Raw genomic sequence first — 19006 nt, 5'->3', positions numbered from 1 at the left:
TGTGTACAAAAAATACTCCGCTACGCTACACAATTATTTCGTTATTTTCGTTTAAGCTTATTAACGTTAGCGTTACAGAAAGGTCTGATTTACGCACTGTTACAACAGTCATTGTTTTTTTTTGTTTTTTTAAACAATGACATTTGAGTTCATGATTTTAATGTTGCTGTTTCTTGTGGCAGACTGAATGAAGAGTAATGTTTCTTGTGGCAGACTGAAGAGTAATCCGGCAGAGTTTTATACTGAAACTTTCCGTCTAAAAGTCCTTCCTTGGTCTTATCCATATTTCTTTGCACGTTGAACACACATAGGCCACAACCGGAAATAAAAAAAACTGCAACCGCGTTAATTGCGTTATTTTTTTTTTAACGCGTTAAATATTTCAAATTAATCGAATGCGTTAACCACTAATTTTGACAGCACTACTATCTATATTTAAGTTTTTTGTTTGTTTCTCATTTTAGTTTACTATAACTACTAAAATAACTAAAACTAAATAAACTGAATAAAATAAAATGAAAAATAAGGATAAACAATTTTTTGCCGATATACAACTATTTGAAAATCTGAGGGTTCGAAAAAATCGAAATACTCTGAAAATCACCTTTAAAGTTATCCAAATTAAAGCTCTAAAAAACGCTCTAGCGGTTAATAAACAGAACTGCTTGCGTCTTGCGGAAGAACATCGTAGCCGGAACTACTTCTCTCTGTTTATGTCTATGAAGAATCACAAAGGTACTGGGTTACTCCGCCGCGGTGCCCCCGAAGCAATCTAAAATAGTCCGAATATAAACAGTTATTATAGGTGCACCCTAGTGATTCAGGACAAGCTAAAAACATGGTTTGGAAAATGGATTCATGGTGTACTCGCTTATTATATACATTTTGAACACAAACAAAGTTACGGACCGCAGCTCTGATTGGTTGATTTCTTACCGGGAGCGGTCCGTAACTGCAAATGGCAATAGGACCACTGGGAGGAGCCAGAGGAGCTTGATTTTTTCACAGATTATCTGTCACATATTCTACTGTCAGGACATAATGACAGGTTTAACAAATATGTAAAAAATACATATGTACAAAAGTTACCTACTGCAGCTTTAAGTTCTTAGAAATGCATATTGCTTATCAAAAATTAAGTTTTGAAACATTTATGGTAGGAATTTTACAAAATATCTTCATGGAACATGATCTTCACTTAATATCCTAATGATTTTTGGCATAAAATATCTTTTTTTAATTTTGACCCATACAGTGTTTTTTTTTTTTTTTTTTTTTTTTTTTTTTGGCTATTGGCAAAAATATAACCCAGCAACTTAAATCATAAAGAGATTTAAAAACAACAATAATGAAAATGGCGAAAACACACATCAAAAATGACTGAAATTAAAATACAAAATTAAAGTGAAAACAGAAAATGTAAACAAAGTACAATTCAAAATAATAAAAATTGTAATAGTATACCAGTGATACTTAGATAAAACTGATACCATGGTGCAGTAATGCTATTGGCTGTTAACACCATGGTACTGAATGATGAATATTCATAAACACCACAGTGTCTACATGATATTCCAAGGTACTTCGAAGAATACCATTTATTACCATTGGACATGTCCAAGAAACTATTGTCAATCTCTAGTTTGTATGTCATTGTAGTCTCTGGCCTATGACACACTTCATGTGCACTTGCGGACTTACAGTGTCCGCCGCATATGCATGTCCATTATTAACCATAGGTTGTCCCATTTATCATTTTAATGAACATCCCCTTTGCGGCTGCTATGCACACTTGATGCAGATTTCTACCTAGCATTCAAAGCAGCATTTCATCACACAAGTGTGGGTTTTAGGGTGTGATTTGGGACAGGGCCTCTGTCATTCATATACCATCTGCTGCTTGCTCATAGTCTCTGACCTCTCTGTAATGTTGCATGGTCTGGGAGTCATTACTTTGGTTAATGCTATTCTGTTGATCCAGTTGACCTCTACTCATTTTACTGAGCTGTCTCAAGCAATTTTACAGACGTCAGATTTTTGAAATAGTTTTTACCCTGAAACATGCATTATACTGACAGATGTTTAGGATAGAGGAACTTGTTTAAGAAGAAAGCAGGAAAACCATGGCTGATCACAAATTATTAGAGTAGTGCCTGTTCTGTTTTTGCTGTTTTTATTTTATTTTATTTTATTGATTATCCTTTGTTCATGATCTGGATCTTTAATCAAATTTCTACTTTTGAGAAGTTTCTAAACATAGTATTTTTCAAAATTTCTCACCTAGAATCAGACTTATAATACATATACATGGATGGCATGTCGCTTCCTTAAAGGCATAGCTCACCCCAAAAAGAAAATGCATTCATAAGTTCTCACCTTCATGATGTTCTAAACCAGAATGACTTGTCGATATGTCTAAAAGGAGCCATAGAAGTGGTCCGTATGTCCTGTTCTCTATATTTCAAACCATCTGAAGGTTTATGATGAGGAACAGAGTGAAATTCTCAGTCCTTTATTGTACTCCGGTTTCATCCACATATTTAAATATATTGTCTCCAGTTTCCAGTGAATAGCAAATGTGTATCTATTCCTCACAAAGATCTATTATATGACTTCATTTATAGCATGTAAGTCATATGGACTACTTTATTGTGCTTTTTGGAAAGAACATGAGTCACAGAGTTTGTAACAACATGAGGGTGAGTAAATATTAAAAAGAGAATCTTCATTTTTTGCTGTACTGTTGCTTTTAAAATCATTATTACTCCACTGCACAGCTGGACAATTTTGCCTTTTGAAAGACCTTTGTATCTGATGTTAAAATAAGCCCCCCGGCACAAGCCCGTCTGCCCACAGATCACACACTTCCTCAGTCTTAACGCTCATGATTCTCACAGAAATGAAGCTGCGTTCATGATCGAAACTTTGGACGCGTTATTACTCACGGGTGACTGTGTGAGTGTGTACGTGTCTGTCCTGTGTGTTTTAATGACGCACACATCCTTTATCTGCAGCCTGCACTTAATCCCAGCACTGCTGGCTCAGGAACAGATTACTGACAGCAGATGTGATGAGAGCAGAGCAGGGGGAACCTGACACACACACACACACACACACACACACACACCTCCGCTTCTCATTATGACAGAACAGCGCAGCCATTTTCTCACAGCTCTGTTTGTTCTGTGCTACCATCTTTGCTCTGGTTATTGTCTCCTTCTCAAAACCTTTCTGTGTTTGATGGTAAACCTTTGTGATGTGAATTTCATGATCTTTGTGCATGTGTGTTTTCAGGCTGAGCAGATCCAGCGGCTGGAGGAGGAAGTGTCCAGGCTGAAATCTCAGCATAGTTCAGTCAGTCAGCAGGTAAGAGCAGCTCTTTGACACCCCACACTCTTATTTCTAACATCTCCCAGTCTTACCCTGTCAACAGAACTGTCACTTGAACTGTCACTTTTTATTTTATTTAACTTTTTCTACTTGAATATTGAAAGGCAATCAAGATAAAGATGGGGGCCAATATCAGTCCTTTTGAGGCACGTGGTATACTCTTGGCACATCCATCAAGCAGCTATTCACTTATGAAGTTCATTTAGCTGGATTTCTGCTTCCATTAAATAAAAATGGCTTCTAGCACCAGGGTTATTAAAGTAAACTAAAACCACAATAATAAATTAACAAATAAATGTATACTTGTATAAAAGTAACATTTTAGCTATTTGCCTAATACATATTAATTTATATGAATAAAAAATAAAAAATCTAAAACCTATAAACCATATTCAAAAACCAAAAAACAAATAGCAGGCGAAAAAGGAAGGCAGCACATAATAAGTCACATGATATTTAGAGATCAGGTGACTCGCTCAAAACGTTTTCCAAATATGTTCAGGGTGTACGTACTGCCAGAATCGAACCTGCATTTCCCTCATGAGCACCAAGGCTTGAACATTAACCACTAAACCACTGGTCCAACTGTCTTTTGCCTCCTTACACTACCCAAATTTAGTCTCTCACACCTAAATCACAATCTCTGCCACATGACGCCATGGCATGTCTTTCTTTCTTTTTCTCCCCACTCTTAAGTCTTTGATTCTTCTCTGGTTGAGTTTGTAACCCTCCGTCCTCTTGGGGAAGCAGTGGGGACGGCTGGCTGCTTGAGCCCTCGTGGAGGTTAATGATGACTCGGGCTCCAGGTGGGAGTAATCAGCTGTGTGCCGTCCAGAGGGGGTCAGCGGGTACCAGCACTCCCTCCTGGAGCCCCCCTTCTTCCTCCAGCAGAGGAGTGTTAGGGCCCGGAGAGTGCCGAATGATTGCTAATAAAACATTTGATTGAGAGGAGAGCAGAGTGCCAACCATAAACAGGCTGGATTCTGCCCTTTAATTTCAGCATCTCCAGAGAATTGCTTTCGCTGTGCCGCAGAGCGAGGCTTATACACAAACAGTTAGTCGTCTAGCCTGGAACCGAAGATCTAATTTTGCGCGTGTGAGCGTGTGTGCGTGCGCACGTTCGGGTGTTTGTCTATTTTGTGTTCCTGGGGACAAAAACTAAGGGCTTTTCATTTTAAATTCCCACTGCTGTAGATGCTGCCTCGACGCTGATAAGAAAAAAACAATCATTTCATACTGCTGAGAAAATTGGCCGTAGTGCGGCTAAGATGGCAACAGCCTTGTGCAGAACACGTCAAATTCTAATTTGCTTTTTCTGTCAGGTTGAATCGTGTTGCTGAGTTTGTGTGTGTGTACCTGACTGCATGCAGATGGTGTATTAATACACCGTATGATTGACTAAATGCATTTTTGCTGCACTCCTAGTATACAATCACCCCAGTAACGTTCACAACAACAACTCTGAATTTCTGAATTTCTGCATAAAACACACGCTTGCTTGCTTGCTTTTGTGTGTGTGTGTGTGTGTTGGGCTCAGATGAAAGGTTAACGCATGAGCATATATCAGACACTAGCGTGCAGTAATAAAGGGCCAGCTATAGAGCTGCTTCTCTCCTTCTGGGAACTGCACGCATTTTTATAACCTCGCTGACAGCAAGATAAAGTGCTCGTCCAATTAGAAAAATATTTGGGCGCATACCTTCCTGCGAGAGTCCCCGGCTTTTTCATTCTCAAACCCATTTTATATGGAATCTCGGGCATTTTGATTGTTTGTTTTTCGCTCCTTGAAAGCGACACGTGTGTTTTTGCCCTCGCAGCATGTGTGCCGCGTTTCTCACTTTAGAAGAGAATGATCGCATACATCCGGTTTTTGTAAGGGCTACGGTTGCAGATATTGCAATGCCTGCACTCCACACTCACACACGCGCCCTGATTAATTCTTAACCCTCGTCCGTATTCTTTCTTCCTCCTTTTAAGAATAGATGTATTTTGGGGGGCTTTTCTTATGGAGTGCATTAAAATTAATTTCTCTCTTGTTGTGAAAGAGGCACACGTTAAAAATAATTGGATGAGGGAGAGAACAAAGGGTTGCCTCTCCCTTGTGCTGCTGCATGGCCCAGCGAGGCGTTAATGCCGCGCCCGCCGCATTGTTCGGCTGTCTGCAGCCATCTCCCCAGCCAGACACTCAGCGCTGCTCAAGTCACTTTTAATGTCTGATAATCAAGGTGAATTTTCAAAAAGCTGCCATTTTCAAATGATGGTGTATATATTATGTGGAGATGGGGATTTTGAGAGAGGGGAGGGGGCCGGCGGTGGGCGGCAGATGGGATGAGAGCCATCCACAGTGAAAGAGAGACACCTACTGGTTGCGGGCCGAACTGCCGGGATGCTGTGCAGAGGGTGTGAGGGTTGCATGACAGAAGTGTGATTGGCTTGCATGAAACCTGTGAAGCCTATGTGGAAAATGGCATTCCAAGAACTGCGGTTTCTTTATTAACTATATTTTTCGTAGTACAAATCAGTGAGAGACAGCCAGAATGTATGGATGTGAATAAGGCACCATATTGTGCTTTCCTCAAAAGAGGACACTAAAAAAAATTAGTAAATGTATTTTTAGTGCATCAGCAATCAGCTATAAATATACCATTTAGAAAACTTGTTAAATGTGAATATGCAGAAATCAACTATTTTCTCTTTATAAATTAGTTTATTGTTAGTTTATACCTAATGGATTAACCAATGTTAACAAGCCTTATTATAGAGTGTTTAATTTATTTAATTTGGCTTACAAATGCACTCGTTTGGCAAATGTTTTTTTGCTTTGCAAGAGGAATGTGTGCTTCTCAATGGTTTGCACCTTTATTTGCCACTGACATGTGTCAGCTTCGCAGGCTCTTCCAAGAATTCACATTTTAATTTGTGCATATATATATTTAGAAATCCCAGTCAGGTCCAAACAAAGGGTGTGTCCAGGAAAAAGATGATGTATGGTCACCTTAATAGAGTGATGCTGTTTTTTTGTAAATGGACATCTATAGTTGTCCATTACTGTGTTAAAGCCCTACATCATTACCTTAGTGTGTAGCAACCAAGCGCTGTCTCACTATAGCTCCTTTTTTTTCTTTCTGCAGTGCTTCTGCATTCTCATTTTTCACCCCAGCGTGCACCACACCGAACGCTGCAATACATTACAGAGGTGAATGTATGCAGCACATAGAATGTAATAAGTGTGTATTTATTTCCTCCAGACTGATTTACTCTCCCCTGGCTTGGTGGAGGGAGAGTAGAACAACCATCTGCAATGAGCTTGATGTATCAGACCGCACTGTTTTTTTGCAGTGCAATCCTTTTTATTACAACATTGTGACTGTTTTTGTTATTTTTTGGATTGTACGTATGTTTGTTTGTACATCCTGTTTCAAGCAAAAGTCTCTGTGGTGCTGGACTGAGGCGACTGAATACAAAATTGGAATGGAAGCCTGAAATTGCCACTGAGCTTTGTGAGGGCTGTGATGCGACAGGGTCCAAATGCATTATGCTCTCCATAAGGCCTCAACTAGTGATAAAGATGGAGAAAAAAATATATATTTTTTGCTTTCTTAGAAGAAAATGGACGAGTAAAAAGCCTTTGGTCTGGTGCGTCTGTTTTTGTCATTGATTATGAGAGCGCTGGGGTTTGTTTTAAGATGTCTGTCTTCAGTGGACTGACTTAATGCACCGGCAGAGCGGGGGAATGTGAACGAAGAGGACAGGAGCCTGTGTCTTCACTTCTCTTTCATGAAGAGGCCGCTGCAGACGTGACGTGCTTCCTGAGAAGGATCCTTATTTCTGTTTGTGTTTGTGACTGCGAAACGAGGACGGAGGTATCTTTGAGGCACACAAACATTTATAAACAAAGAGGAAGGATTTTAATGGGTCATGATGTAGGGTTGTCTTGTTTTTGTTTTTGGCTTCAGTACTGGAATATGTGACTCTGACCTGTTGATCGACTGCTCAACAAAAAAGGAAGTTAATGTTATGACGATGCATCGTGACAAGTTTCTCTGGTAACCCCACTAACCCTACTAACCCTAACCCTATCTGAAAGCAAAAATACAAAGTTCTGGCATGAAAATCTAAATGGCGCAGTCCGATAGATCTAACTCAATTTGACATAATGACTTCATCACGTCGCAGCTGATTGGTACTCCCCTTTATTGGTAGCCAATGAGCTCCCTGATCATGTTGCAGGATTACGGACCAATCAGATTCTACTTAGGGTGGAGCTACCTAGTGAGATTCTGCATGCATTTAAATGAAGTGACTGACAAAAAATCGCTTTTATTGATTAAGATACTGTTAGAAAAAATTCTGGGTGAAAGATCTGGACTCCAGGCTGGCCATTTCAGTACCTGGATCCTTCTTCTATGCAGCCATGATGTTGTAATTGATGCAGTATGTGGTCTGGCATTGTCATGTTGGAAAAAGCAAGGTCTTCCCTAAAAGAGACGATGTCTGGATGGAAGCATATGTTGTTCTAGAGTTTGGATATACAGTGGGTACGGAAAGTATTCAGACCCCCTTAAATTTTTCACTCTTTGTTATATTGCAGCCATATGCTAAAATCATTTGTTAATTTTTTTTTTCCTCATTAATGTACACACAGCACCCCATATTGACAGAAAAACACAGAATTGTTGAGATTTTTCACATGGTCCTAAGTATTCAGACCCTATGATGTGACACTCATATATTTAACTCAGGTGCTGTCCATTTCTTCTGATCATCCTTGAAATGGTTCTACACCTTCATATGAGTCCAGCTGTGTTTGACACACCTGTCTATATAAGACCTTACAGCTCACAGTGCATGTCAGAGCAAATGAGAATCATGAGGTCAAAAAAATGAACTGAAATGATTTTAGCAAATGGCTGCAAAATAACAAAGACTGAAAAATTTAAGGGGTCTGAATACTTTCCGTACCCACTGTACCTTTCAGCATTGATGGTGCCTTTCCAGATGTGTAAGCTGCCCATGCCACATGCACTCATGCAACCCCATACCATCAGAGATGCAGACTTCTGAACAGAACACTGATAACTACTTGGGTTGTCCTTGACATCTTTAGTCCGGATGACATGGCATCCCAGTTTTCCAAAAAGAACTTAAAATTTTGATTCGTCTGACCACAGAACAGTTTTCCACTTTGCCACAGTCCATTTTAAATGAGCCTTGGCCCAGAGAAAACAGATAATCTGAATCTTTGGATGATAATATACACTGTAGATGATGATAACTTCAAACTCTTTGCTATTTTTCTCTGAGAAACTCCTTTCTGATATTGCTCCACTATTTTTCGCTGCAGCATTTGGGGAATTGGTGATCCTCTGCCCATCTTGACTTCTGAGAGACACTGCCACTCTGAGAGGCATGTTGCCAATTGACCTAATAAGTTGCAAATTGGTCCTCCAGCTGTTCCTTATATGTACATTTAACTTGTCCGGCCTCTTATTGCTACCTGTCCCAACTTTTTTGCAATCTGTAGCTCTCATTAAATCCAGAATGAACCAATATTTGGCATGACATTTCAAAATGTCTCACTTTTCAACATTTGGTATGTTATCTATATTCTATTGTGGATAAGATATAAGTTTATGAGATTTGTAAATTATTCCATTCATTTTTTACTCACAATTTGTACTATGTCCCTTTCCGTACCCACTGTACCTTTCAGCATTGATGGTGCCTTTCCAGATTTGTAAGCTGCCCATGCCACATGCACTTTTTTGCAATTGGGTTTGTACATAGAAAAGCTAATTATAAAGCCACTGAGCTTTGTAAACAGTTAAGAGTAACCATGTCATCTCCATAAGAATGATATGATTGCCACAACAAATTCACCGGGATTTTTGAAAAGGTCCTGTTCACACATGATCAATTAATGGTAACTTACCTGTAATTTACCAGCAAATATTGTATGTATGAAAGGGGCTAAACTCTTCTTTTGTATATGCTGTGAATTTGAAGTGTGCATTATCTCACTAGATTTGTAACATAAATCATTTATAAACCTTTGCCAATACAGGAGGACATTAACCTATGTCTAAATATGCCATGTATTGTATATCGCGATTTCAAAATAAAAATTTCTGCACATGGCCAAATATCAAAATAGTTAGATATATAATAGAATAGTTGTTTTCCACCCATTAGTTCATTTAAAAGCAGACATATCACTTTTTTTATAGATAGGTCTATATTTCTTATGCCTGAGGCAAGCCTACATGGAGTTTCGTTTTATTATTTGACGCGCTCAAGTTCAAAGACCACAATGAGACAGCAAAAAGCACACATTATTATGTTTTCTTTCATTATTTTACAAAATCACAAAGTGTTTTTTGTTATTGTGACTGCACACAAATGAGAGTCTTTAAAGCTTACAAAGATGTATAACATTATATGACCAAACAAATTTAAGCGCAAGTGATCACACTTCCACATTCCGCACAAACACATGTATAGGTTCATGTTAGAGTGATCGGCCATCTGTAGTTGCTACTATTACGTTTAAGGTTATAATCCATATTTCAGGTCAACAAATTATATTGCAGAATCCAATACTTCGCAACTTCCTGTGGATTATTTTTTTTTTCTGTAAAGAATTAACAAAACAAAAAAGTGATCTACTAAGCCTTTTATTGTCAACTAACAATTAGTCGACTATTAGGGGGCAGCCCTATAAATTCCTTCATGTAGCTACTACTGATTATTACAGACTTTTCTTAGAGTGACATGTTTAGTGTCATAGAGATACTATTATAGATTTTATTTATATTTTGATGTTAGTTTTTAATGTTGTGTCTTCATTTTAATTTTATTGAATGTTTTGGTCATTTTGTGTGTTTTGTCATGTTAAAAGCTCCTTAATAATGTAAATGTAAATTTGTTTGTTTTCCACACTGCTATTTTGAAGTAGCCCACCCTGCTATGTGATTGGTTTGGTTTGACTTAATTTCATCTATTGAAGTCTACTAAGCTTGTGACAGAGAGGAAATTTTCCCAATGGTTAATCGACATGCGACAACACTCGTAATACCAGTATCACTGTGGGGCTGGGGGCGTTCCCTCTTTTTTCGCTTTGCTTCACTTTTAATAGCTTAAAAGTGCTGTGCGCATTTTACGTTCACTTTTGAATTAGCATCAGTTCGGCATCAATTGCTTGAATACAACAACAAAATACAAAGTCAAACTCACTTTAGCCTACATAAATATAAAACATAAAACTTTTATTAACAAAACAAATAAAAATGCACCATGCTATAGGCCAGGCTATGCCTAATTTAAAATAACAAATAACTTACATAAAGTTTATATAGGTATAAAAAATTGGAAATAAGTATACATGTAAAATATATTACCAAGTAAATAAGAAATGTAGAACGTTTATTAACAAAACGAGTAAGAAAGCTTGGAGGCACGGCATACTCTTTGATGTCAAATAAAATAAATAAATGACACAAAGTTTAATTAAAGTAAAAATCAGAAAACAATGAGGAACCAATTCAATGAGAAATTAATGTTTAAAAAAAACTTCCAAAATCACCTTAGATAAATGGCAAAAGTCAACAGGCTTTTCAAAATCCAAAATATTGCCAAACAGGTGCTTTTGCATTTAGTTTTGAAACTAAATCATCTGTCATCGTCTTGTCTGTCTCACCTCAGTCTTCTAGTCAGTCATCTCTCCTCACTCTCCTCACTGGATAAATGAAATCTAATTTGTGATGCGACTGTCATTCGGCACACTGCACTGAGCAGCCACGTTCAGTTTTTAATTGTAGTGTCTGTTCTTTTACTGAACTAAATGATTTTTATTACTACAAAAAATCTAAACAACGGTGGGGGTTGGTGCCATGGTGGTAAAGTGGCTAAACCAGTGTTGCGGCTTAACACCGGTATCACCGTCAGCACCGTCAGCACCGTCTTTCGCAGCAAGCCTAAAGTCTACATAGTTTAGCCACATGATCTGGTGCTGTGAAACTTTGCATATTTTTCACTACTTTAATTAGTAGGTTAGCCAAATGCTGCTCTTTTACTGCACCACAATAACGGACTATGGTTACCAAACATACAGTAGCAGCAAAAGTTACTCTACCTTCATCTCCGATGTTAGACTGGCAAAACCAATTAGCTTGAGTTTGGAGTGAAAACTGTGCAAATGTGCTAGGGTTATAAGTTAATTTAAGTGGTTTATAGTAGGGTAGGTAGAGAACTGTACTGTAGGTAGTTGTATATGCCGTTTGTTTGGCAACATGCTATTCTAATTTTATTTATTTATTTATTTGAATGTAATCTCTTTTGTGGAACTAAAAACCATGTAGAGTATTAAACTTAATGCCAATATGGGCACGGTGCCCACAAGGAGGCAGTGTGTGGCCTGAACCTTCCGCTCACACACACACACACACACACACACATACATATACACACATTTAACCTATAAGATACAGGTAAAACAGTCCTGCAATAAAAAAATATATAGTATAGATACCAAAAAAGTTGTGCACACACATATGCACTTATTTTGGTAAAAATAATTGGTACTAACACTAAAACTGTGTTCCTTCACAGAGTGCTGAGGAATATTCCCCCCATCCTCTTTTATCTTTCTCATTCCTCTTCTCTGCTCTCCTCTTTGTATCCTTAAAATATTCTGCACATCTCGCTGCAGTTCCGCATGACAGACACTCCTAATATAATCTGTGTGTCTGAATTCTAATTTATACCGTCAGGATAAAATAAATAGTCTGCAGTTAATTATAGGGAGCCAGCGCCTGCCTTTGCCCGGGTGATTTATGAAGCGCGTGCGAGCATTCTCCAATGCATTTTTCTTAATTTATTTTTAATCTGCCTTTCTATTAATTCTGCAGAAAATGTCTTAATGATGTGCGAGGTGTGCATTAATGAGAGCAGGTGGAACGAGAGGAGCTCGGGTGGGGGTGGGGTACAGGGGGTCTGGACCTACAAGGACCGCTCTTAGACCCCCTTCACTCCTAACCCCCAAAAGCCCCCCCACCATGTGTTTGCTTTGTTCTGTCTGCTCTGAGGCTGTGTGTGCAATGCCAGCAAAAAGCAGTTATACCATACAATGCAATGATAGTATCAGATGGTAATACTATAGTACTTTGATATATATCTCTCGATTAAAATATGTATACCTTATATTTACATAGCACTCTAAAATACTTAAACAATACTACTGTATACTGTATTTCCAAAATCATGCTATTAATGTACCATGGTAGAGTGGCATGTGATAGGCTGATATATCAGGTCATAAAATCCATTTTGAGGTCATGGGCATTAACCAATATCAGTTGTATATGATAAACTAACAAATAATTAACATTTTGCATAATTAACCTTTATATTACTTAACTTTGTGCTCTGTCATACACAATAACTTAAGTGGCAAGTTAAGCCAAACAATTACAATTCTGCCATTATTTACTCACCCTCACATATTTCCAAACCTTCTGCAGAAAACACAAAAGAAAATATTTTGAAGAATGTTGGTGGTGGTAACTAAAGAGTTTCTGTGACAATTGAATTTCATTGTATGGACAAAAAAAAAACCTTGAGGCATTTCTCAAAAATATGTTATTTTAATGTCACAAAAGAAAGTCTTTGGAATGTTTTGGAATGAAATGAGGGTGATTTAATGATAACAGAACTATCCTTTTAAATGTGTTCAAAGTATAGCACTGAAAATCTATTAACTTTGCAAAATTATTAGCATTGTTATCTGCTTTATATGCCTTTCTGTTGATACTTTCATTATCTTTCTAACTCAGCAACTCAGATATAATTTTAAAACATCTGCATTTCCCACTACTGTTTTCAAACTACTGTTTTATGTACAAAGACTGTATGAACATTTGACGTTCTATTAGTTGCTTATAGATTTGTCCTCTCATTTAAAAGCGAAACGTGTATTGCTTTGTTCCAGTGTGTATGATGCTGTGTTGCTGTCTATTTAGACCATTTCATATCAATCACTTATGACGTTCTATTAGAGTTACGATTCTGTTCAGCTGCCAAATGTAGGCAACAGACAGCATGGCAGCTCACAAGGTTTGGTAACAGAGCTTACAGATAAGTGCGTCTGTCTCAACACATCTCCTCAACTCTTTTCTCACATCCTCTACCATTTCTCTCCCCATCTGCCTTCCTTTCATTTCCTCCTCACAAACAGACCCTCGGTGAAGCAGCTTAGCATGGACTACTGCGGCACAGCTCCTGCAGGAACAGGGATAATTTAATTTATCTTCCCTTTTGTCTCTCCAGTCTACTCATTTTATTCACACACAGATCATTACACACCAAGACCCCATTTTCATTTCCTATTGCATACAGATGCACACACACACATACACACATGCATGGCTTTAACTAGGCTGGCAGGCCCTGGCCTGGTGCTGCTGTCGATCGATACCCGCGCTAGGATAGGAGAAATCCGCACTGCCTTAATAGGTCCTGCAGGTCCTACCATAAAACACCTCTACAGACCTGAGGGCCAGAGGCTTCATAAATTTCTCTCTCTCTTTGTGTCTCTGCAAGATGGAGTGGGACTGAATGCAGCCACATGGGGTTGGGGCTGAACAGAGTCATGCTGGGCGGCACAAGAGCTCGTCTGAACAGGTTCAAGACTGTAGCTTGAAAGGAAAGGATTGGGAATGTCTTTATGGAGTGGGCTGGCATGATTGTGTAATTTCGTCTTTCATTTAGCACGGGGAAACTATTTAAAACTAGCTTAATCAGCAAGACAAATTGCATTTTATAACAGTACTGGAATTAGAGCATTAGGTTATTTTGGTGGTTGCTGATCCTTGCACCAATGAGGATGGAATAAAAAAAACTGTATGGAATACAATACTGAAAAGTGTTCCATCAATACGATTCAGCATAGAATTTACAACATAACCAGTGACTGATGTAATCTGGTTCTCAAGCGAATGACTCTCATGAGCTAGTACCTTTAGTGAATCATTCTGTGTGAGCAATGATGGATTTGTGAGCAAATGATTCATATGAGCCTGTTCTTGTTGGTGAATCATGTAGTTTAAGCAGTGATGCCTGATTCTCAAGTAAATGACTCATATGAACCAGTCTTGTAGGTGAATCATACAGCATGAGCAGTGATGTATGATTCTCAAGCAAATTAGTCTTATGAACTGGTTTTTGTATAGGTGAATCATACAGCATGAGCATTGATATCTGATACTTGAGGGCATGATTCTTACGAACCAGTACTTGCATAAGAATCATGTAGCTTGAGCATTGAAGTCTGATTCTCGAGAAAATTATTTGCATGTCCCAGTTCTTGTAGAGGAATCATGTAGCTTGAGCAGTAAAGTCTATCTCTCAAGCGAATGACTCAATCTTGTAGGTGAATCAAACAGCATGAGCAGTGATGTCTGATTCTTGAATGAATGATTCTTATGAGTCGATTATTGTAGGTCAACCATACTCCGTGGGCATTACTAATAAATTATAATCATGTCCATGTAATCTAAAAAAAAATGTGGACCAATGTGTACAGCCCAACAAATAATCTCTTAAAAAATGCATTGTTTAAAAATATTTGTCTCAAATTCAGTAGAATCAATAATGGAACCCATTAAGGAACCATGATCGCTAAAAGGAATCGTTATCATAATTGTTAAATTCCAAACGATTTTGATGTCTTGTTGCTAGTGGTTGCCAGGACATCACTAGATGGTTGCTAGGGTTTTCTGTGTAATTTCACCTAGCAATCTGAGATGTCGTTCTCGTCATACTTGGCTAAATTACAGCCGCCAAAATGCACGCCATTTAAGATGATCTTTTCAGTGGTGACAGCTCGACTGTTGAGGAGATGTTTGTAAGACGAAAAGCATTTGTAGCTGTAGAGGTTCTCCAAGTCCCAGCATGATTCATTCCGAATGATTTTTACCTTCACGAAGCTTCGCAGCTAGAATGCACACAGTCGTGATTTGGCGCATGAAGCACAGCGGGCTGAAACGAGGCACGCAAGATTGGATTAAGAGTTACACAGCAGTAAAAGGAGATGGCCGCCCAACATCTTTTCTCCCTCTTTCCTCCTGGTCCTCTGGCAGCGCACAAGCATTATACAATGTGTGTGCGGCTGCATTAGCCAAACAGATATCTACCAACTTTAATTGCCTCTGCATCCACTTACTCACCCTTAACGCCCTTCAACCTCATCCACCTATCCCGCTTTCCTTGCCCGCGCAAATGAAAGAGCGAATGGCGGGAGATGGAGAGAGAGAGAAGGCAAGCATAATTACTTATTTTAGTGGACTGCTGTAGAATGCCTCTCGCCAAATGACTCTAATTCCAAATGGTTAACAAGAGCCGAATCCGTGTGACAGCAAATTGCTTTCCCATTTGCAGCCTTAATGGCTTTTCATACTTTGCACTTCCAATAAGCAGTAAACTCGGAAATTAATATTGCACGCTGTGTTATGATGCAAATGGGAGGGAGATAGGAGAGCTGTACCTTCATGCAGAAAGCTCTGATTAGATCTGTAATTGCTTCACTCTGATTTTTTTCTCCCTCTCTCGCCCTCCGTTCTTCTCGTTTGTAACTTTCCGACGTATTTATTGAGCTATTTTGAGATTTGCCATTTCACTTATGCATCAACATTGACTGCACTTTTGATTTGTGTCACGCTGTGGTTTTTGTTTTCAAATCAAGGCTAATCAGCTGTAATTTGCCAGCGGCGTGGAAACGCTCGTCCTGGGGGTTTAATGTCTTTGCTGTCACCTTTAAGGTGTTTGTCACACATTCTAGTCAGAACAGCTTTTTAAAATGAAACGGAATAATAACAGGAGACTTGTAAACGAGGCACTAGTGGTTTTAAGGTGTCTTATTGAAATGCACCCCACTCACACCTATACAAGCGTTTGCACAGTGAATAGACAATTGCATTCGCCAGTTTGAAGATGTTTGCAAAACACTCTAAGGTGACGTGTTAATGGCAGTACTAATGAAAGCCTGAACTCTAACCGCTCGCTCTTCTGCCTGATTAGCACATGCGTCTCACATTTAGCTGTGCTTGATTAAATGTAGATTGCTCTATATGAAATTAAATTAAATTTTGATTAAATAACATCAGGGCTGGAATGAAGCATGTAAATGTGTAGATAATGCAAATAGGATGATTTTCCTCTCTGCTGGGTAAAAGGGACGTCCGACCATCAAACTTCAGATGATTTACCAAAGAAAGCATCAGTACAGTTCCTCATGTTCAGAGTTAAGGATCTGAACAAACTCTTAACTTTAAAAGTATGTATTAAACTTAAGTAAATGAACTAAAATTATAGGGCTGTGTAGTAATAGTGATATATTCCCATTCTTTATTTCAGGTTATTCTGTTTAATGTCTTTTTGATTGTAATTTTTTTTTTTGTTTTACAAACAAATTACTTCTATGAGCTGATTCTTTTTAGTAAATCAGAAACTAATTAGCCAAATTATTTAAACTGAACACCCTTATTAGCTGGTTCTTTTAATGAATAGTTCAAAAAGATTGTATGAATAAGTATGAAATCCTCTCTATGTAGAAATGTAGAATCTGAATTAAACTAGGAGCTACAGTATATATTGTAACTTGTTATTACATGCACTACTGTCTGTTCATTCAGAAACACTGAATAATCCATTTGCTCACTGAAATATTTTCTATGCACTTTACTGTTCATTGTACTAGTGTAAATGATGTTTCTGCCTATAGTGTACATACACTTTTACATAATCCATAAGTATAGTATGTTCATAGTACACCTATCTGTACATCATGCTGATAGTATTTAAAGGGATAGCAAAATTATGTCATTAATAACTTACCCTTCATGTTGTTCCAAACCTCCGTTTATCTTTGGAACACAGTTTAAGATATTTTAGATTTAGTCCAACTGCTCTCAGTCCCTCCATTGAAGCTGTGTGTACGGTCTACTGTCCATGTCCAGAAAGGTAAGAAAAACACCATCAAAGTAGTCCATGTGACATCAGAGGGTCAGTTAGAATTTTTTGAAGCATCGAAAATACATTTTGGTCCAAAAATAGCAAAAACTACGACTTTATTCAGCATTTTCTTCTCTTCCGTGTCTGTTGTGAGAGAGAGTTCAAATCAAAGCAGTTTGTGATATCCAGTTCGTGAAAGAATCACTAGATTTAACCGGATCTTTTTGAACCAATTCACTGAATCGAATTGAATCGTTTGAAACATTTTGCATCTCCAATATGCATTAATCCACAAATGACTTAAACTGTTAACTTTTTTAATGTGGCTGACACTCCCTCTGAGTTCAAACAAACTAATATCCCGGAGTAATTCATTTACTCAAACATTTCACTGACTGAACTGCTGTGAAGCGAGAACTGAAGATGAACACTGTGTTATTTAATGATTACGTAAATAATTTTGTGATACATGTTTCTGTATTTTAAGTGTAAAGTAATCTGAAAGTAATCCTAAAAGTAGTCAGAATACGTAACCTAAATGAGTAACTTGTGTTACTAAATACTATTTTCATAATCTGTAATCAGTAACCAGCGACAATCAGCACTATACACACACACACACACACACACACACACACATATATAAATATATATATATATAGATACAGTGGGGATCGAAAGTTTGGGCACCCCTTGCAGAATCTGTGAAAATATGAGTAATTTTCAAAAAAATATGAGAGATCATACTAAATGCATGTTATTTTTTATTTAGTACTGTCCTGAGTAAGATAATATTTTAACAGAAAATATTTTAACATTTATTTCACAAGACAAAAAAAATGCTTATTATTAATGCTTAATTATTAAAATAACCCTACTCAAAAGTTTGGGAACCCTTGGTTCTTTATACTGTGGTCTGTTACCTGATGATCCTCGACTGTCTTTCTGTTTTGTGATGGTTGTGCATGAGTCCCTTGTTTGTTCTGAACAGTTAAACTGAGCAGCGTTCTTCAGAAAAATCTTTAAGGTCCTGCAGATTCTTCAGTTTTCCAGCATCTTTACATATTTGAACCCTTTCCAGCAGGGACTTTATGATTTTGAGATGCACCTTATCACACTGAGGACATTTGAGGGACTCAAAACACAACTATTTAAAAAGATTCAAACATTCACGGATGCTCCAGAAGGAAACAAGATGCATTAAGAGCTGGGGGGTGAAAACTTTAGGAATTTGAGGATCAAGGTAAATTGTACTTAATTTGTGTACCGGGAAACATACAAGTATCTTCTGTTGCTTACGAAGTGCAGATATTTCAACAAAATAAGACAAATTTGGCCATCTTCATTGTGTTCAAAAGTTTTCACCCCCAGCTCTTAATGCATCTTGTTTCCTTCTGGAGCATCAGTGAACGTTTGAATCTTTTTAAATAGTTGTGTTTGAGTCCCTCAAATGTCCTCAGTGTGATAAGGTGCATCTCAAAATCATAAAGTCCCTGCTGGAAAGGGTTCAAATATGCAAAGATGCTGGAAAACTGAAGAATCTGCAGGACCTTAAAGATTTTTCTGAAGAACGCTGCTCAGTTTAACTGTTCAGAACAAACAAGGGACTCAT

The 19006-nt window shown here is 38.0% G+C and overlaps 1 protein-coding gene across 2 annotated transcripts in view; it reads left to right on the top strand.

The window, feature by feature from the left end:
- LOC127962673 (trichohyalin) overlaps window positions 1–19006 on the top strand; it is a 191668-nt gene that overhangs the window by 110832 nt on the left and 61830 nt on the right. Inside the window, exon 5 of one of the 2 annotated variants that reach the window (XM_052562317.1) lies at window positions 3295–3366. The exons of the other annotated variant lie outside the window; for it this stretch is intronic. Coding sequence (XP_052418277.1) covers window positions 3295–3366 — 72 coding nt within the window. The remainder of the gene's footprint in view (window positions 1–3294; window positions 3367–19006) is intronic. 2 annotated transcript variants of the gene reach the window in all.

The sequence above is a fragment of the Carassius gibelio genome, chromosome B7 (genome assembly GCF_023724105.1).
Source record: "Carassius gibelio isolate Cgi1373 ecotype wild population from Czech Republic chromosome B7, carGib1.2-hapl.c, whole genome shotgun sequence".
Classification (NCBI taxonomy): Eukaryota; Metazoa; Chordata; class Actinopteri; order Cypriniformes; family Cyprinidae; genus Carassius; species Carassius gibelio.
Note: the sequence above shows the minus strand (reverse complement) of the source record. Positions and strands in the feature narration are given on the sequence as shown.